Source organism: Helianthus annuus, chromosome 9, assembly GCF_002127325.2.
Source record: "Helianthus annuus cultivar XRQ/B chromosome 9, HanXRQr2.0-SUNRISE, whole genome shotgun sequence".
NCBI lineage: Eukaryota > Viridiplantae > Streptophyta > Magnoliopsida > Asterales > Asteraceae > Helianthus > Helianthus annuus.
This window is the reverse complement of record NC_035441.2, coordinates 187,723,842-187,745,554: the sequence shown is the minus strand read 5'-3', so window position 1 is coordinate 187,745,554 and position 21,713 is coordinate 187,723,842. Positions and strand designations below refer to the sequence as shown.

General features: G+C 35.7%; 2 protein-coding genes across 3 annotated transcripts; both read left to right on the top strand.

The window, feature by feature from the left end:
- The first annotated feature begins 1,025 nt into the window (after positions 1-1,025).
- LOC110880232 (thioredoxin-like protein YLS8) lies at positions 1,026-3,698 on the top strand. The gene is made up of 2 exons (XM_022128817.2): positions 1,026-1,222; positions 3,218-3,698. Exons 1-2 carry the CDS (start codon positions 1,103-1,105, stop codon positions 3,524-3,526), a joined length of 429 nt encoding a protein of 142 aa, XP_021984509.1. The 5' UTR covers positions 1,026-1,102; the 3' UTR covers positions 3,527-3,698.
- Positions 3,699-10,054: 6,356 nt separating this feature from the next.
- LOC110880231 (putative hydrolase C777.06c) lies at positions 10,055-19,605 on the top strand. Of its 2 annotated transcripts, none has more exons than XM_022128816.2 (12): positions 10,055-10,353; positions 12,638-12,756; positions 12,887-12,999; positions 13,872-13,913; positions 13,995-14,050; positions 14,136-14,212; positions 14,310-14,429; positions 17,814-17,890; positions 18,039-18,102; positions 18,184-18,234; positions 18,304-18,352; positions 19,274-19,605. In XM_022128816.2, the coding sequence occupies exons 1-12, from the start codon at positions 10,173-10,175 to the stop codon at positions 19,390-19,392; spliced, it is 1,068 nt and encodes a 355-aa protein (XP_021984508.1). In that variant the 5' UTR covers positions 10,055-10,172; the 3' UTR covers positions 19,393-19,605. The 2 variants fall into 2 exon arrangements, with proteins under 2 accessions (XP_021984508.1, XP_035833939.1); XM_035978046.1 differs by having other exon boundaries at positions 10,064-10,294.
- The last annotated feature ends 2,108 nt before the right edge of the window (positions 19,606-21,713 follow it).

Below are 21,713 nucleotides of genomic sequence, written 5' to 3'. Positions count from 1 at the left end.
TTAGTTTTTTCTTGTGAACATCCGGTATAAATATTTTGAGTAAATTGCCATTTTAGTCCCTGAGTTTTGTCCAAATTTGTTATTTTAGTCCAAATAGTTTTTTTTTGCCTCTGGGTCCCTGACTTTTACATTTTATTGTCATTTTGATCATTTTGTTTAACTCCATCCAAAAACCCAGTTTGTAACAGGGATATTTTGGGGATTTCCTTAAAAAATGTTTTGAGTTGCCATTTTGATCCAATTCCAAAAAATCAAAAAAATTCCAAAAATTCAAAAAAATCTAAAAATCAAAAAAATTATAAAAAATCATAAAAATTCCAAAAAATTCAAAAAAATCTAAAAATCAAAAAATTCTAACAAATCCAAAAATCATTAAATGTTTCGGCACGAACCGTTTCGACCCGTACAATGATTTTTGGATTTTTTAGAATTTTTTTGATTTTTAGATTTTTTTGAATTTTTTGGAATTTTTATGATTTTTTATAATTTTTTTGATTTTTAGATTTTTTTGAATTTTTTTGATTTTTTGGAATTTTTTTGATTTTTTGGAATTGGATCAAAATGGCAACTCAAAACATTTTTTAAGGAAATCCCCAAAATACCCCTATTACAAACTGGGTTTTTGGATGGAGTTAAACAAAATGATCAAAATGACAATAAAATGTAAAAGTCAGGGACCCAGAGGCAAAAAAAAAAACTATTTGGACTAAAATAGCAAATTTGGACAAAACTCAGGGACTAAAATGGCAATTTACTCAAATATTTTTAATAACAAAATTCGTTCAAAAAATATATATTTTTACTATAAAATAAATATTGACATTTTAACTTTTATTTTTTTAAACAAATAACGTTTCTTTGTTTTAAAATTGAAAAAAAAAATATATATTTGTCACGTGTCCATATTTATTGGTTCATTAGATTTATAAAAAAAAATTGGTTTAAGTTGAGTTGTTAATGGGCTGGGTTGGGTTGTGTTGGTGAAAGATGTCACCGGCTATATAATGGGCCTGCAAACCGAAACCGACATTCTTTATCCAGAAAAACTTGACGCAACGCGTGATTGGCAACAATCATCACACAAAGAAGGAGAGAGAGAGAGATGTCGTACTTGCTACCGCACTTGCACTCCGGCTGGGCCGTCGATCAAGCAATCCTCGCCGAGGAGGAGCGTCTCGTCGTCATCCGATTCGGTCATGATTGGGACGAAACTTGTATGCAGGTATTAAAACCCTAACCCTAACCCTAATTTCTTATTCTTCATTTCTTTTACATCCATACCCTTCTGCTTGCTTCTAATCCTTATCAGGTTTACCAGGGTTCTGTTTGTTGTGGTCTTTAAGGATAGATTTTGATTCACATAGAAATTGATTCTAGTATACACTTTGCTGTGCAGTTAATGCCGTAAAATATCGGATATCGGTCAAGGACCGATATTTGAGATATAGGTTATCTCGGTGAGATATGGTAATTTAATATAATGCAGGATTTATATATATAGCAATTTAACACTAATAATTCAGTGATATCGATTATATCGGTCGATATCGCCCATAATATCGGTACCGATTTTCTGACCGATATTTGACACCGATATTTTACTAGGGGACCGATAGGTCCGATATATCATCGATATTAACTGCATAGAACGTATCCAGTTTTCTGCTTTAGGTTTAAGTAATTGACCTTAGACGATGATATAAACAGCGAATCTGCACTGGTGAATAAGGATTAAAAGTTATAACTAACTATTTCATAAACTTCAGAATTGTCTTTGGTGTTTCATTGTATACATTTAAACTGAATGCCATGAGTTAATTGATACATAGTCATACAATTGAAAATTGTTGCTTTCTAGTGTGTGTAACCTAGGGGTCCGGATTGGTATTCGAGTTCATAAAACACGTAGACTAAAGATTAAATGTTTGGAGTACACTGTACAGTTTGTGTGGTACCAACTACCAAGTTAGTTCGCATAAACATACGATTACGTTTTCTATTGTTTAAGTTGGTGAATGAAGCAAACATATGATGGTACATAATACCTGAAATTAATGAAATTATGCATTGAGATTGAGATTGGGATGGTACTTTTATAATCATAATAGGAGCTTAAACATGCTTGTCTATACATCTTGAGGCTGTAATCTTCCTTCTTAACTTGTTTGGGTGTTTGTGTTTTACTTAAAGTATAGAGTATAGACAATACACACATTAGCAATGGAAATCCTGTCAAAATTTTTGTTTTTTTTTTTTTGGGTAAAGGGTTACCCCGGTGATTCTTTAATTCTCCAAGTGATGGTTCATGCGTAGGTTCCAGCGAGATTCCTAGATTCCTGAGAGCTTTCGAACAAATTCTCTAAATTCTTGCAAGATTCTAACTAGATTTCTACTTTTATCTAATGAAACTACTTTTCTATACTAATAAACTAGCAATTTTATAACTTTTGGTACTAAATAGACGATATTAAATGTTATATAATAGCTTTAATTTATTTTATTTTATTTGAAGAATGGCATAATTTTCTATTATATAAAAATATTTTAAGTTTTTTTTTTGTTGTACGCTTTTTTTTTCTCGGGCCCACGCTTTTTTTGCGCCTTGCGCCTAGGCCCCAGGTGATGCCTATGCGCCTTGAGTGCGCTTAACGCCTTTAATAACTATGCTTTTACGTTTGTAAACATAATTTATATGGTTCTGTTTCAAGCAATTTCGAATAAAGGGAAATCATCTTTATACGGTTTAGGCTGCGAAGCACAACTTTTTATTTTGTTTAATTAACAAGCTCCAATTTACAAAATGATGTGTTCAACCCTTTGTCTTTTACACAACTTATCAAGCTTTTGAAAGTGAATTTGTATATGCAATTCATTTATGTATAACTCAACTACAAACCCAAGTGTGCTTAGTCAAGCATGCCATAACCATCCAGTATTTAAAAAGGTATCGATGGTACATAAGACCTAAATCATTTTATTTTAAAAGGTATAAAATCGCTGAAATAATATAATGTTTCTATTCAGTATTCACATTTGACGCGCTAATTGTTTCATCATATGAAACTTAAAAAAATACCAACAAAAAGGTTTTGGTCCAACCTGGCCCCTTCCAGCCCGAGTTCTGACCTGCCCGTTTGCCACCTTTACCAATGTGCGGTTTCTTTTGATGACGATCTCTTGTATCAATCTAACTTGCTCTGTTTTTATGTATATGTAGATGGATGAAGTACTTGCTTCAGTTGCAGAGACCATAAAAAACTTTGCTGTTATATACTTGGTGGACATCACAGAAGTACCAGACTTCAACACAATGTATGAACTCTATGACCCGTCAACTGTAATGTTCTTTTTCAGGAACAAACATATCATGATTGATCTCGGTACTGGTAACAACAACAAGATCAACTGGGCCATGAAGGACAAACAAGAGTTCATAGACATTGTTGAAACTGTCTACCGTGGGGCCCGGAAGGGACGTGGGTTGGTAATTGCACCCAAAGATTACTCCACCAAGTACCGCTACTAAACTCATTCGGGTGAGAGTTTCTGTGGATTTGAACTGTGTATTGGAAGATTTAAAACTGGCTGTGACTTTTGAATTGTTATAACATGTGTGTAATTGTCGTCTTGTGAAACTATGTTCTGAGATTTAACAACTTTGCTTAAATCATAATGTGTGACGATAAGAAGTTGGATAATGACTAAAGGGCAAATGAAACTCAGTCTGAATCGTTAAAACCAACTAATCGAATTGAAACAGCTTGACTGGACCATGACTCCTTAAGGTCAAGATTCATGGTTGGGACCGAACCATGGAACCAGATCCAGCTTTAAGTGTGGTTTCAATCTGGTTTTGCATATTTGCACTCATTCCAATGTTGTGTGTTCTAATAGATGTATATGCATGAAAACTGTTTAATTTGTGTTTTATTACCAGTTGGCTGTTCCAAAATTGATTAAAACATAATTTAATGCTTAAAATATATAGTTTGTTTATATAAACACATTATATTGTTATCTTATTTAATAGTTATTGAATGAATGGGTAACCCCCGATATCTTTTGGGTCGATCGAAAGCCGGAGCACATGAGGTCGGTTCACCCAATGCCGTGACGCATGTAGTAAAGCTATGTGTACCGATAGGAGAATATTCCATACCGGTTTATTACATCACATTTACTCTCTCCCTCTCTTTCCAAAAAGACGTCTACTAACTTTCACGTTGAATCGGTCCCAACACAGAGACTTTCCTTATGTAGCGAGACAATGATTTTGAATGTATGAGCTATGTTTGTTGTGCTAAAGGTTTTAATCTTAGCCGATCTTCTTATATAGAATTTTGTTTGTTAACTTGTACAAGTTCCATTCTAACTGCACACATATATCTTGAATATGTCTTACCTGTAAACTTGTAGTATGCTAGTCCAGTAACCAAGTAAGTGGATAATGTGATAGCAAAATATTTGGTTTTAAGTGTGAATTACTCAATGTTTTAAAAACCGGTTTTTAAATCATACCGGGATGGCTTTAAAAATGGTTCAACCGGTAGAACCGGGTTGTACCGGGTGGTTCAATCGGATGAACTAGTTAACTCTATAATTTCATAGAGATACATACGTACATGAATTATATTGACATAACTTATCAGTTTTAATTTTTTTCACTAACATAATAAATTATAATATAACTATTATCATATCCTCTTTCTTTTTCAAGTTTTAAAAATACATATATGGATAGAGAGATGCATCGAATTGCTTTCACTTTTTAACCCACTTATGGATCTATTTACTATCAGATTATTTTACTGAAATAAGTAAAACTACCGATGAAAATGGAATTGGAAGCATGATGAAGATGGAGTGATGAACCGATGAAGATGGAGCTGAATCTTGTGGATGAAGTGATGTACCATAAGTGATGATGGTTTTGAATGTCGATCGATGGTATATGTATCTAATGAAACTCTGGAATACTAAAAACCCAAACCAAAATAAACATGGGCTAGTACCGGTATTACGGTTCAAACCGGTATACCGGATTTTACCGCCGGTACGAATCTTATGCCGTTTCAGTTATTTACCGGGGTGTTTCGTACCGGATTTGCATCCGAAACCGGTAATACCGGTATAACCGGCCGGTATTTACCGGTTTTTAAAACACTGGAATTACTTGTATTGTTAGGGGATAAACTAGTATAATTGCTTTTGTAGCAATAAGTGGGGAAGTGGTAGTTTAAAGGTGTCGAGAAGTCAATTATATTGTCTTTAGAACATCCACAATAAGAAAGAATAAAAACACTATAGAAACGTGTTAAGTCGGTTGCTACGTCTAAGAACATAAAAAAACTCACTCAAATAAAGAAATTTAAAAACATTACCATATCATTACCCATTTTTTTAACTTCTCTGTTGTCTCTCTATCTATGTATTGAAAATTACAAGGACAAGGGAGCCCACCCTTTTGTTGGTTTTGTATAAGAACATTCTCAAAAAGCTAGACCACAACTAGAGGAGCCACAATAACAAAAAATGGATCATGTGGAAAAATGGGTAAAAACAATGTTCAAAAACACATTATTGTGGATGCTCTTAGATAGTTACGCGTATGTGGCACGACTTTGGAAACTTAGCCAAGTCATAAAGTTTCTAAAGTGTCCAGAGTAATAGATTTTAAGCTCTTTAAGGCATCATTAAATGTTGTGCAAAAATACTAGGAACCTACAAAACTAAAGTTAGACGTCTGGGATTGGAATATATAAAAGCGGTCCATACACAATCAAGGCAATAGGCCGTGCTAGAGACAACTTGGACGGATCAACTACTAACCATCCTCATTCAACTCAAGGTGTATATATCTTTAAAGTGGTTTGCCTTTTGGGGTTAAACTAAAATATCCATTTAGCTTTCACAGATTGTGTTTGATGATTTTTTTGAATGACAAGTAACACACTCTCTAAGTCTATTACTAAATTACTCCTTTTTTGGACAACCATGTGACTTGAAGCCTGGCCATATGGAAAAGCCTTATCCAACTATGTGGTTTGTGTGATGGGTATGTAGTAAATTTCAAGTTAATTTAATTCCATGCAAGTTGTTTAACTTAATTATCCATAATTGGGGTATTTTTAAGTTGATGGCTTCTTAGTATGATTAAGTTTTTTAATTAAAGACTTGAAAATAGTTCATACAAATATGCACAACTTTTTTTATAGTGGTTGTGTCTGGATGTATGCATTGAGAATGGTTATTGCAACTTGATTAATCATATTAAGATCACTAGATGCTTAAAGTTAGGGACATGAAATTATACGTTTATCGCTAATCAATATCCTTAAGAACTCTTTAGGTGCATTTCTAGATATGTTTATTTTGACCCTAAGGTGTTTGAGAATGCTTATTATTGAATACTTAAGTGTGCACTTTTTTTTTCAGGGCATATACGGAGGTACACATATACGTGGTTTGAGCTCATCTCGACAAAAAGCTCGAAACGAGCAAGCCTGAATGAGCTCTAGCCGGCTCTCAAGCCTAAACGAGACCACTATTTATATATTTTTTAAATAATAGTAATAATAACTACTATTTATAAATGTATGAAAAATAACTAAATTATATAAAAAATAATAATCATAATTAATATAAATTAATTAATAAATATTAAACGAGCCGAGCTCGAGCTTTAGAAACAAAGCTTGAATCGAGCCGAGCTTGAGATAAGTTAAACGAGCTCGGGTTCGGATAGTTTGCACCTCTAGTTCTTAGGGGTTCCAAGGGGGTAGCGCCATAGTTATTAAAGCGAGCGCCTAGGCGCAAATAAGGCCCCGGGCCCAACAAATCGCCCTGAGTGCGCCTCACGCCCTTAATCGTCAGGTTAGTTCATAATCTTCTGCATAGTTATTAAAGTGAGCGCCCAGGCGCGCCTAGGCGCAAATAAAGCCCCAGGCCCAACAAGTCGCCCTAAGTGCGCCTCGCGCCTTTAATAACTATGGGCAGCGCCCCGGAGCACAGGGTCTAAGGGGTAGAGTTGCTTCCTTAAAAATTCATTAGAATTTTAATTTTCTAGCTATTGATTAATAATATCCCAAGACCATATTCCATACCGGTTTATTACATCGCATTTACTCTCTCCCTCTCTTTCCAAAAAGACCTCTCCTTTCACGTCGAATCGGTCACACAGAGACTTTCCTTATGTAGCGAGACAATGGTTTTGAATATGTGAGCTATCTTAGCCGATCTTCTTGTATAGAATTTTGTTTGTTAACTTATACGAGTTCCATTTTGACCGCACACATATATCTTGAATATGTGTCTTACTGTAAACTTGTAGTATGCTAGTCCAGTAACCAAGTAAGTGGATAATGTGATAGCAAAATATTTGGTTTTAAGTGTGAATTACTTGTATTGTTAGTGATAAACTAGTATAATTGCTTTTGTAGCAATAAGTGGGTAAGTGGTAGTTTGAAGGTGTTTAGAAGTCAATTATACTGCCAGATAGCAATAAGTGGATAAGAGTGCCGCCCAGCAGAGTATTTCATTGGAATAATTAGGTCCCGAAGAAGTGGCAATCGTGGCATGGAGAGCGGAGATGGAACGTTTACCGACCAAGTGTGCATTATCAATCCGGAATATACCGGTCCAAAATCAGGTGTGTACGTTATGTGGCGAATATGAAGAGACTAGTGAACATCTATTCGTTTCGTGTCACTTCGCTCGGATCATATGGCAGAGCCTCGCGAGTTGGTGTAAGATACCTCCGATTATAGCGTTTGACGTCAAAGATTTATTAATTCTGCATGGGTTTAGCCCGGGTTCGAGGAAAAAGAAAAAAACATTATACGCCGTTGTATTGGTATCATGTTGGTGTATTTGGAGAATGAGAAATGAGGTCGTATTCGGCCAAGTAATACCAAGCACAACGAAGGTTTTGGACGAGGTGAAATCAATGGCATACTTGTGGGTTAAAAATCGGTCAAAGGAGGGGAGGTCGGGTTTCCGCGCATCTAGGAGAGCCAAGGGGCTGGCGGCGGTTGGTAGTCGACCTTGGCTACAACGCCCGGTGTCACGGTGGTTGGCACGCCGTTCCTTGCCGTTCAAAAAAAATGATCACTAGATGCTTAAAGTTAGGGACATATAATTATACGTTTATCACTAATCAATATCCTTAAGAACTCTTTAGGTGCACTTCTAGATATGTTTATTTTGACCCTAAGTTGTATTGAGAATGCTTATTAACCTCCCCCACCCTCACCAAATGAATACACTTGGATGAATAGACTTTGAAAAGTAAAAGTGTATCCCTTAGGTAAAACTTTATCTCTGAGCCATCCAAACTTGTTGGCCATCAAAGCCAAGTAGCCACCGTAGCCATCATATATGCAAAAGTCTTATAGGCAACCATCCCTTTTATCAAATGCATTTTTTTTCTTCTTTCACCTATGTGTGAGCCAATGTTGGCTCCATTTGAACGCTTGATAGTGCTAGAATAGTAGTAGCATATAAACATTGGATTCTTTTTTTTTTTTTTTTTTTTTTTTGGGGGGGGGGGGGGGATTGGTTTGAAAACATTGAAACTTGAAAATGTTATTGAACACTTAAGTGTGCACTTTTTTTTTTTGGCAAATACGGAGGTGCATATACGTGGTTTGAGCATTCAATGCTCACACCTGTTCTTGTTGTGCTTGGTCATTTGATTTGACTCAAATACATCAGACAACACTCTTTACGTAGACACCATACTGTTTAACAATCCTTTAGCAAACATCCAGGTGTGTAAAATGATGTCCTTCCTCAAGATATCAATACTTCAAGTTTCGCGTTGAACAATGACGTAGAATTTTTCTTAAACAACTCATAGGTGCACATGCGATACGCATACCATTCAACATTCATGTTTACCATTTAGCCATAAAAATAGTTTCCATTATTACATTTTCATACCCACGTAATAGTACCATTTCGTCGTTAGTTTACATATTGCGTATTTAAGAACATATGTAGACATATTGTTAGTTAATGAAGGAACATGAATATTAACTTTATTTTTATAATAATATATATAGCTTTTTATTATTTTTTATTTAATATATCATAATATTTTATTATTATATTTACTTTTGATAACATAATTTTAATTTTTTTTCCTTTGTTAAAACCATATATTTCCTTTATCGTTTTTTAATAATTCTTTTTTCTTTTTTTTAAACATATATTAATTTATCAATTAATTTGATACTTCTTTAATAATTTGCGTTTATAACTTTTTTCTAAAAACTTAAGTACGTAGTTGTGCTTGATTTTTTTCCCTCGACATTCTGTTATAAGTTTTGTTAAAAACAAAGTTGTACTCAAAATAAAATATTTATTTGGTATCATAAAATGGTATGATGATAAACTAAACCGATTTAATGGTTTGGCTTTCTAAACAATATGCTTTATTTTCAAATCACGTTTGTTTTACATTATCATTTGCTCGGTTTCGCCGCAACGCGAGACGTAAAAAAACGAGTATTAATTTAAATGAAAACAAGCAGAAAATTGAAGCAATTTATTGCAATCTTGTTCTTTATCTATATTTTAGAGTTTATTCCACTCAATGGGTCACTTGGGAGATTCATCATCTTGAATCGGTCTTCTATCAACAACCCACATATTACTTGTTGTATCCAATATAAGTATCAAATGGCCTTTGACCTAGCGGCAGGGATGAGAAAATGGTATCGGGTACCGGTTTGGAACCAGTACCGAATTTTCCAAACCGACTCGATTTTCGGCACCGATATTTTGCGTTTTCGGTACTAGTATTTACCGGTTTTTTCCTTCAAATAACAGTGCGTACCGATACCGAACCGTCATATTAGGTATTTTTAGTATCAGTACCGGTATCGATTTTTTTTGGATTTTCGATACCAGTTGGTACCGAGCTTATCCCTGGCTAGCGGGTCGTAGACATGTAAAAAGGTGCCCACATTGTGGGTGGATTTGAAGTTGTGATGGAAGTTGAAGGGTAGAAACGAAAATACAAGTATCAAAAATTTGTAAAAAGGTGCTGAGATTTTGGTGATCCAAAATTAGAAGCAGAGGGTTAGTTTTCTTGAGCAAGGGTTCAACTGTCGTCTCTCATCTTCCTTATTCGCACACTCACTCACTGCGAGTGAGTGTTAGGGTTCCAGATGATCCTAACCCATGGAGCACTCCGCCCGTATCCTTCTTGCCTGACCCGTTTATCCCGCCTGACCCGACACCTAAACCTATCTTTCCCAAACAAGAACCCATTTTCGATTTCAGTTTCCAGGTATGCAAGCTCCCAATTCAGCCCCATTCTTTCAGTTTCTCACCGGCATTCGATTTCATGTGAGTTTTATTTCAGTACTTGTTTAATTTTGTTTCCTATGTACCGCATATGATCCGTGATTTTGACGGTATCTGTGTATAATTAGGTATTTTCACCGTTGTTGTTGATTAATTTAGTGCAATGGGATTGACTTGCTGGCTAAGGTGTTTAGTAATATACATTAAACAAGTTAGGATAGCCCGAAGCGCATACTTGATGGAGTTTGTTAGTATTGTAGGTTCTTACTTCTTAGTAGCAATTTTTTAAAAACCAGTTTTTAAGTCGTACCGGGTTAGACTAAAAAATGGTTGAACCGGTTGTACCGGGCGGTTCAACCGGGTTGACTAATTAACCCTGTAAATCCATAAAATACAAGTTCAAGTAAAAAATAAATAAATAAATAAAAAAAATCCAAAACTACATCACTCCATGATAAAAATATTCCAAAAGTTAATCCATAATAAAAAAAAATAATCCAAAATTTCACTATCGGTATCTTTTTGGGCGCTAAGTTTTCCTAAGAAGGTAAATTGTCACTTTTTATGGCTCACAAGAAATTAAAAGTCTAAATTTGAACCTTTGGCCCGGTACCGGTATACCTGTTTAAACCGGTATAACCCAATTTATCGGCGGTACATTTACCATTCTCTCAGTTTACCAATATGATTCGTGCCGGTCAAGCTTCCGATATCTGATTTAACCGGTTCAACTGGCCGGTACAGACCGGTTTTTAAAACCTTGCTTAGTAGTGGTGTAAATGAACCTAGCTACTCGTGAGCTACTTGAGCTCACCTCGACAAAAAGCTCGAAACGAGCAAGCCTGAATGAGCTCTAGCCGGCGCTCAAGCCTAAACAAGACCACTATTTATATATTTTTTAAATAATAGTAATAATAATTACAATTTATAAATGTATGAAAAATAACTAAATTATATAAAAAATAATAATCATAATTAATATAAATTAATTAATAAATATTAAACGAGCCGAGCTCGAGCTTTAGAAACAAAGCTTGAATCGAGCCGAGCTTGAGCTTTCATAAGTTAAACGAGCTCGGGCTCGGATAGTTTGCACCCCTAGTTCTTAGGGGTTCCAAGGGGGCAACACCATAGCTATTAAAGCGAGCGCCTAGGCGCAAATAAGGCCCCGGGTCCAACAAATCGCCCTGAGTGCCTCGCGCCTTTAATCTTCAGGTTAGTTCATAATCTTCTGCATAGTTATTAAAGTGAGCGCCCAGGCGCGCCTAGGCGCAAATAAAGCCCCGGGCCCAACAAGTCACCCTGAGTGCGCCTCGCGCCTTTAATAACTATGGGCAGCGCCCCGGAGCACAGGGTCTAAGGGGTAGAGTTGCTTCTTTAAAAATTCATTATAATTTTAATTTTCTAGCTATTGATTAATAATTCGGTGGAAAATTGGCTCCAACTTTGAGAGGCATTTTGACTTTCAAAATGAAAACTGCTTAAGAGTAGTTAGCGGCCCCAACCCTAAATTCGAAATACCTTTAAGTTGGTTGGATGCTGGTTCACGGATTTCATATAGATCTCCACACCTGTTTTTAAAGAACTTCGGTTCTAAGTTTTATCTGATTGGAAAATTCGAGTGAACCATCAAATTGTTTCAATCTGAAAGTGTTACACACGACTCTCAAAATAATCCGGTTTTGTTCCAAGTCCCCAACAATTGTTTTAATTGAAAAGTTGCAACATTTGTAACCATATATGTATCTTCATATATCGCGTTACGTAGGGGTGTAAACAAGCCTAGAGGCTCGAGAGCTACTCGTGATCGGCTCGGTTAAAAGCTCGAACGAGCCGAGCCTTAACGAGCCCATACAAAATTTATATTTTTTTATATATAATATATTAATAAAGATGATAACATTGATGAGCAGAGCTAGAGCCGAGCTTTGGCTCGTCTAAGCGATGTTGAAGTGAGCTCGAGCCGAACTTTTAGCTCGTTTAAGGTTGTTCTTAAAATAGTTCGAGCCGAGCTCGAGCTTTGGATTTTACTCGCGAGCCGAGCTCGAGCTCAAAAAAGTAGGCTCGAACCGAGCCGAGCTCGAGCTCGACCTTCATAAAAACCTAACGAGCCGAGCTCGAGCCTGGTCGAGCTCGGGCTCGGCCCGGCTCGTTTACACCCCTAGCGTTACGTATGTACAATTTATCGATTATTTAAGCTGTATATTTCTGTCCAAACACCTCCTATAAATTTTGTTTTGCGGGGCATACATTTTGCATTTGTGATTGTATGCTAAGTTCTATAATACTAGTGGTGTAAAATAAAACTATTACAATTGTTGAAAAGGTGTACAAAAAGGAGATCAAGTATCTGTTGAGCAACCAGAAATCATATTTATGGGGACAGGAACCAGTGAAGGAATTCCACGAGTGAGCTGCCTTACTGATCCCTTAAAGAAATGCCCGGTAAGTATTGAACTATATTAACTCGTATATAAAAACATGTGGGATGTTAAAAAAAATTGTGTGTGTGCGTGTGTTTTTTTTTTTTTTTTTTTTTTTTTTTTCCAATATGAGTTTCTCAATGGCTTTTCAGGTTTGTGCAAAAGCTGTGGAACCCGGAAATAAGAATAGGAGACTTAATACAAGCATCCTTATTCGTTTTCCGAAACCTTCTGGCACATGTAACATACTTATAGATGCTGGCAAGTATGTAAAATATGTTTTCATCAAATGACTGCCCATACGTTTATGAAATGATATAGAAGAGAAGATATTTCATGCTTGCATAGTGCAATTGCATTTCTTAGATTAATCTCTTTAGCATCTTAGGGGCTGTTTGGTAACTTCTGAATGGTTAAGTACTGAACCAGTAAGAGGTCTGAACTATTAAGTGCTGAACCGGTAAAAGGTCTGAACCATTAAGAGCCAGTATAATGCTTAACCGTTTAGAGGCAATGCTTGACCAATTCAGACTATAGGTCTTAACCATTCTGACTCAGTATAATGTTTAACCATTCAGAGGCAAATGTCTGAACCATTCAGACATCTGCTCACGAAACAAACAATCTGAACCATTAAGAGCCAGTATAATGCTTAACCATTTAGAGGCAACCAATTCAGACTATAGGTCTTAACCATTCTGACTCAGTATAATGTTTAACCATTCAGAGGCAAATGTCTGAACCATTCAGACATCTGCTCACGAAACAAACAATCTGAACCATTAAGTGTTGAACCAGTAAAAGGTCTGAACCATTAAGAGCCTCATTAAGAGCTAAACAAACAACCCCTTATTCACATGAACTATTGTCACCAGCTATATGTGGCAAAATGCACAGTCTGGGTTACGGGATTAGGGACAGAACGGACTTTTTTTTGGGATAATGTAAAAGAACTACTAAAGTATGATCCACTTATTTTTTAGTTAAGCACATTAGGAGGCTGTCCAACCCTTAACTTAAGTATGCTATTGATGACTTTTAAATCGTTTGGCCCGTTTCTTTAACAAAAGGATACAAGTCAATTTGACCATCTTAGAGGATTGAACCGTTTCATTTATTCTTTTTTTCATCTTACAGGTTCTTTTACCAAAGTGCTCTCCGTTGGTTCCCTACTTATGGGTAATAACGCTGTCACCCGTTTTCTCTTACATATTTTTGCTACAAGAATACTAAAGACTTTTTAACCTCTTGAATTTTCAGGATAAGAACAATAGATGCAGTTGTAATAACTCACTCTCATGCTGATGCAATTGGAGGTTTCATCATTAAACTTTTTCGTATTAGTTTTACATCATCATAGTAATAATTTTGCCAACTGAAGTTGGTTGTTACGCCTTTTAGGTTTGGATGACCTTCGTGACTGGACAAACAACGTCCAACCACATATTCCTATCTATGTAGCTGAGCGTGACTTTGAGGTGCAAAGTTAACTCTCGTCGAATCGTTGATTTTCAAATAATGAACATATTACATAAGTAGTGACAATAAGTTGATGTTTTTGTAAATTAATTACAGGTGATGAAAAAAACACATTATTATTTAGTAGACACGAGTGTTGTCACACCTGGAGCTGCAGTCTCAGAGCTGCAATTTGATATCATACATGAAAAACCATTCATTGTACATGATCTTAAGGTTCGAATTCACTTTCTTGATTTTCTTGAATGATTCTTCTATGTGTTCTTACCCAGATACATGATAATTTGATTATAAGATGTTATGATCAGTGGGGAAGCTTGACGTTTTCGACAGGGGGGTCGAAAACGTATATACCCAAAAATTTCTATACGAAAACTACATATATAACACTACAGCTGAATGGTTTTAGTGATGAAGTTTGATGTCTGGTGCTAAGTAGTTAATGTTGTGAATGATAATCAAAGAACTTAATTTTATTGATAATCCTTGGCATAAAACCTAGAAAACAAGCCTTTATTTATAGGCATTACAATGAGAAATAAAAAGGAAATATTTAAATATAGAGACGATGTCAAGAATCCATTATTTTTCTAAACTTATTTTTTCTTTTCCTAACACTCCCCCTCAAGTTGAATTATGGGATATCCATGATTCAACTTGGATTGGTTTTGAGGCTACCGCCTTTCGACATGGCAGCCAATTTTGGGTTTTGGTTTTGGGTTCCCCTCAAGTCGAAAAACAACTTGGCCATTTGGGTTTTGGCATTTGGTTTTGATTTGGGTTTTTGGTTTTTGGGTTTTGGGTTTTGGTTTTGGGGTTTTGGTTCTTTTTGGGTTTTGGTTTTTTTTTTTTTTGGGTTTTGGTTTTGGGATTTTGGTTTTTTTTTTTTTTTTTTTTTTTTTGGGTTTTGGTTTTTTGGGTTTTTTTTTTTTTTTTTTTGGTTTTTTTTGGTTTTTCTTCCTTTTTTTCTTGGACCATAATACTTCGACTTCTAGGATGCTCAGTGCCACGTCCATCCATCCTGATCTTCAACCTCAGATATGCCTTCATTTTGAGCACTAATTACTTCTTTAGAGACATTACTGCCGCCATCCTTCTCATCGCTGTTGTTACCAATGGCAATGACAACTTTCCCCTCTTGATTCGGATTCTTAGTTTTGTGGTTGTCACTCCACCAGTCAGGAAAACCCACGATTTTAAAGCACTGCTCTTTGGTGTGTCCCCTCATATCACAGTGACTACATTTCAGTTTGGATTTGTCGACTCGGGATGATGACCTTCCAGTGAAGTCTGACCGCCGCTGTCCCTTCGTGATTAACCCCTGTCCATCAATTTCAGTGATTTCGCCAGCGACAAGCCCCGCTGCCACGCCGGACTGAGAAGTTTCAGAGATGGTACCAAGGATTCCTTGATGTGCCATCTCCTTCCTTACAGCTGCGTAGGCTTGCTCAACCGAGGGAAGGGGGTCCCACCGAAGGATTTCTCTTTTGACTGGGTCAAATTTCCTATCAAGAGCATTCAGGAATTGAAATAATTTTTGTTCAGACCTGATATTGTTATATGTTGCTATGTCAGCAGAGCAGGTCATTGGATTCGGATCCCTTCGATCTATTTCTCCCCAAATGCCTTGTAACTTGATCCAGAAATCTTCAACAGCGGAGCCGTTTTGCTTGAGTTCGTTTGCTTTGACGTGTAAATCGAAGGTTTGAAGTTTATCTTTCCCACTGCTATATGTAACCACCAATGCGTCCCACAACGCCTTCGCAGTGGGAAACTCGGTGAGGTTACCGGCTAACCCTGGTTCAATGTTCTGTATGAGCCACGAGAACACAACTAGGTCGTCCTGTTCCCACTGCTCGTATTGTTCATCTGACGGATCTGGTTGGGCAGGTTTTCCTGTAATATGGCTCAACAGGCTTTTAGATTTCCCCCCTATAGCGACTCGAATCATTCGAGCCCATAGAGCGTAATTTTGACTATTCAGCTTGATACCGATCTTCAGGCTATCGGATAAGGTCTGTTTTGGTGTTTGAAATGGGGTATTAAGGTTGGTTCGAAGAAGATTTGCAAGTTGAATTGCGAGATCGTCATTGTTAGTACGGTTGCTTGGGCTATCATCTCCTGACATGGCAGCTGTGTAAACGCTGGACACTTAAATCCGCCAACAAACTGAGTGACTTAAATCCGCCAACAAAACGACGCCCGAGAATGACGTTCGCTTACCGGCGTATTTATCAAATACGTCGGGCAACTTGAACTCGCGTTCAAGATTTAAATCCGCTCGTTTTTTCAACTTCGCTACCGAACTTTAACAAATTCGCTCGGAAGGCAAACAAATTCGCTATCTTCGCTGACTTGTCTGAGTTCGCTGACTAGGGTTCGCTGAATCCAAAAATTCTGCCGCCACCACTATAATGACTTCTAGATAGGTCGATTAGGGTTTCTGACTTGTACCACAGATTCTTGTCGGCTCCTTGATACAAAAACCAGCCGCCACGTGATGCTAATGATTGGAGTTGTTGATTATTAGATGACTTTTGTGCTCCTTCAAATCCAAGTTGAAGCCTTCACATCCAAGTGGCTGTTCCCAATGTTTGACTTTTGTGCTCCTCTTCACGTGATTTTGGCTCCCTCTTTGTTTCCTTCTGCCGTGAGATGATGATTGGTGTTTTCTAGGTTTTGGCTTTGATTTGTTGGATTTTTTATGGTTTGAGTTTGGATTGAATGGGTAAACACACCAAGGATCAGAAACTCTGCTCTGATACCATGTTGTGAATGATAATCAAAGAACTTAATTTTATTGATAATCCTTGGCATAAAACCTAGAAAACAAGCCTTTATTTATAGGCATTACAATGAGAAATAAAAAGGAAATATTTAAATATAGAGACGATGTCAAGAATCCATTATTTTTCTAAACTTATTTTTTCTTTTCCTAACAGTTAATGCGGTAAAATATCGGATATCGGTCAAGGACCGATATTTGAGATATCGGTAATCGCGGTGGTATATCGGTAATTTTAATATCCTGCTGAATTTATATATATAGCAATTCAACACCAACAATTTAGTATACTCTCCTACCATTAACAAATTAACCTTTTGCAACTTGCAAAACACTAACAATTGTAGCAAGTAGGAACTGATTAAGACTTATCACACTATCATTTAACATTAACAATTAACAAAAGTCTTAATAACACTAATAATTGAAAGACGAATGCTAGAACTAAAAAGGTATTGATATTAGGAAAATCGGTGATATATTGGTCAATATCGCCGATATTATCAGTACCGATATTCTGACCGATATTTTGCACCGATATCTCACCAGGGGACCGATAACCAATATATATCGGTGATATATCGCGATATTAACTACATAGGTCTCGTGACCAAATTAGAATTGAAGTGAAAATATGTTGCTATTTGGTGTGTTTCTCCTAAAAATATGGAAATTTAAATATTTCTATTTCAGGTGTGTGTACTAATATAAGAGAATATGCGTGAAAGGGTTTTAGACTTTAGTGTTAGGGATATATATATATATGGTTTATGGTACCTTATTATAATGCGGTCATTTGTGTTTTGTGTCGTCAGTTTACTCCACTACCAGTGTGGCATGGCCGTAATTACCGTTCACTTGGCTTCCGCTTTGGCAACGTTTGTTACATCAGGTAAGATGAGTATCAAGTTAAGTTTAGAAAGTATATAAAAAACCATATCGAAGATTGCAACTTCGGTCGTGCCTTCCACGTTCTGTAAATTTATTAAATTGTCACTGCATCTTACATCTGATCTGAAATTTTCTTTTACTTGTTGCAGTGATGTTAGTGAAATACCTGATGAAACTTATCCCCTTTTAAGAGACTGTGAAATCCTTATAATGGTAATTAAATTAAATACCCCCCCCCCCCCCTCTCTGTTTTTTGGCATCTTATCATGATATATTATGTTTATGTGTTTTCAGGATGCATTAAGGCCAGATCGATCCTCTTCAACACATTTTGGACTCCCAAAGGTTTTGAATTTCATAAAACTTTTTGCAGTGTTTTCATCAATATGTTGTTAATGTCGGTTTTAATACCAGGCTTTGGAAGAAGTAAGAAAAATCAAGCCAAAAAGAACCCTTTTCACAGGTAATTTTGTTTTTCCAGTTGTTCGTCTTTCCAACCTGCCAAAAGATCGAATCTTTTACACAAAAAACACTTATAAATTTTGTTCAGTTTGATCATAGAAAGGAGACTTCTAATCAAGGGTGGAAAAAAGAGCGGGTTGGGTAACAGGCCAAAGTATCTGATAAATAAAATATAAAGATCTATTGATTGTGCGTTGACATGTAGAAAATGAAAAAAAAAAAAAACGCCATTTTATCGGTTTTCATGTAATAAGCTGCTATCAGGCAAAAATTTACAGCATGTTACCATCATTGCAAATTTTTATAGTTGGTTGCTAGAATCAAGAATGAGCTTATAGTTAATTGTTTATACGTAAATGGGTTGTAATTGCCACGCAAAATTCATACAGATCTTTCGTTTATGGAAAAATTACAAGTTTTGTCCTTTATCTTAACACCACTTATCAGGCGGTGTCCTTTTTAACGAATTTTGACAAGTTTTGCCCTTTACAAGGAATTTTGTTGCACATTTTGTCCTTTAGACTTAACACAGTTACATTTCTTGTTAAATCTTGTCACCCAAGGGTATTTTAGTCTTTTTACCCATTTATTTCAAGAGTCGACCCTAAAATATTTTGTTCTATTTTTTTAAATAATATTAAACAAATGGGTAAAAAGACTAAAATACCCTTGGGTGACAAGATTTAACAAGAAAATCTAACTGGGTTAAGCCTAAAGGACAAAATGTGCAACAAAATTCCTTGTAAAGGGCAAAACTTGTCAAAATTCGTTAAAAAGGACACGGCTTGATAAGTGGTATAAAACTTGTAATTTTTCCTTCGTTTATTCTTTTATAACAATATTTCTGTGTTAGGCGTAAAAATGTGCATCAATATTTCTGTTTAATCATATGATGATAATTCATTATTTGTGATTAATGCAGGTATGATGCATTTGATGGATCATGAGAAAGTGAATGAAGGTCTGTTGAAGTTGATGGAAACTGAAGGTCTTGATGTACAACTCAGTTATGACGGGCTTCGTGTTCCGATAAATTTATAAAATTTAAAGCAGTAAACTGATCATTTGTATTCATTTATAGAATCTCAATTTATTTTGGATTACTTCTGAAATAATGGTTTTGGCTCACATAATCTGCCTTATAATTTGATGGCCACCATGAGCTTATTATGATGTGCAATTTAGTGGCACTCTTGTAATTTTAAGATAGTATCATTATGTTATGAATTTTTAAATGGAATTATTTTGGTGTTATTTAACATTTTAACAGAAAGAGTAAACTGCCATTTTGGTCCCTTAGGTTTGGTCACTTTTGCCACTTTAGTTCAAAACTCAAATCTTTTGTATCTGGGTCCTTGTGGTTTCAGTTTTATTGTCATTTTGGTCCAAAAATGAAATCAGATCATATTTGTCTTATAAAATCCTGCAATTTTGTCTTTTTCCTCAGGGGCAAATCAGGTCATATTTGTCTTATAAAATCTAGTATTTATTTATAAACCATCACTAGTGCTCTAGTGGTGGCCACAGGTATTTAAGTTCCACTTATGGTGGGCCCGGATGAGTTTTCCCCTCAAGGTCTCAAGTTCGAGTCTTGATGATAGGGGTTTCTCATTGAGGGGTTTAAATTGGGGATCTATTGTGCGAGGGGGCTCTCTAGCGCGGACCCGGTTAAGACAACGTATGCTAGACCTCCCGACATTCGCGAATAATTCACACCTTTCAAAAAAAAGTATTTATTTATAAAAAAAAAAAGAAATTACCATTTTGCCCATGAGGAAAAGGACAAAATAGCAGGATTTTATAAGACAAATATGACCTGATTTCATTTTTGGACCAAAATGACAATAAAACTGAAACCACAGGGACCTAGATGCAAAAGGTTTGAGTTTTGAACTAAAATGACAAAAGTGACTAAACCACAGGGACCAAAATGGCAGTTTACTCTAACAAAATTTTAAGATAGCATTATCCTTATAAAAATTGCTTATCTAATTGTGTTTTATAATACTTTAAAATAAAAAAAAATTGCTTATCTAATTGTATTTTATAATACTTTGAAATAAAAAAAAAGATTATTTTATACTAAGGTCTTGATCTTGGTATATACAGTTGTAATAATCAAATAATACTTAATTTAATTATTATTTTTTTGAAATGTGTGAATTATTCGCGAATATTGGGAGGTCTAGTATACGTTTTAACCGGGTCCGTGCTAGAGAGCCCTCTCGCACAATAGATCCTCAATTTAAACTACTCAATGAGAAACCTCTATCATCTAAATTCGAACTTGAGATCTGAAGGGGAAAACTCATACGGGCTCACCATAGGTGGAACTTAAATACCCGTGGCCACCACTAGAGCACTAGTAAGTTTATATAATTTTGTTTAATTTAATTAAATATTTGAAGTTTATATAATTTAGTAATAGAAAAAAACATGTTTGAATATATAAATGAATGAATGAATTGAAAGGTGGTGATTTTTTTCTCCAGCCAGCTCATATAAATATATCAATGATCAATGTAGGCCCATCTACTTTTGAATACCCGTGAACTCTATGTTGCACAAATATATAGATCACCTATATGGACCATTACGAATTATTAATGGGACCGAGCTCAGGGATGTTTACAGCAGATTATTGGACCTTAATTATATATATTTTTGTAGCAAAAGTAAGATTCAGATTAACTTTTTAGGGGATTTGTAGCTTAAATCAGTAGTGCTCTAATATAAAATCAACTAACTAGATCACACTAAATTTGATTTCGTATTACAATTGACTTATAAATAAGATATAGAGTTAAATGCCATTTTAGTCCCTGTGGTTTGAGTCATTTTGCCAGTTTAGTCCAAAGGTTTCATTTTTAACCTGTGGGTCCAAAAAGGTTTCACAGTTGCCATTTTAGTCCACTGGGTTAACTTCATCCATTTTTTCTGTTAACGAGAAGGCCAATTCGGTCATTTTATATGCAATTCTGTTAACTAGAAGGGCAATTCAGCCATATAAATGACCGAATTGGCCTTCTCGTTAACAGAAAAAATGGATGAGATTAACCCAGTGGACTAAAATAGCAACTGTGAAATCTTTTTGGACCCACAGGTTAAAAATGAAACCTTTGGACTAAACTGGCAAATTGGCCCAAACCACAGGGACTAAAAATGGCATTTAACTCTAAGATTATAAACTGAATAGTACTAAAAATTGATCCTCATTTTGGACCATGATATAGTTTATGGTTTGGATTTGAACTTTTGTAACATCAACATTTAGTTCATAAAATGTTTTTTTTTTTAGCATCCTAGAAACCATGTGCACGGCTTATTGGGTTTACACATCACACACATAACGGGAGACATTA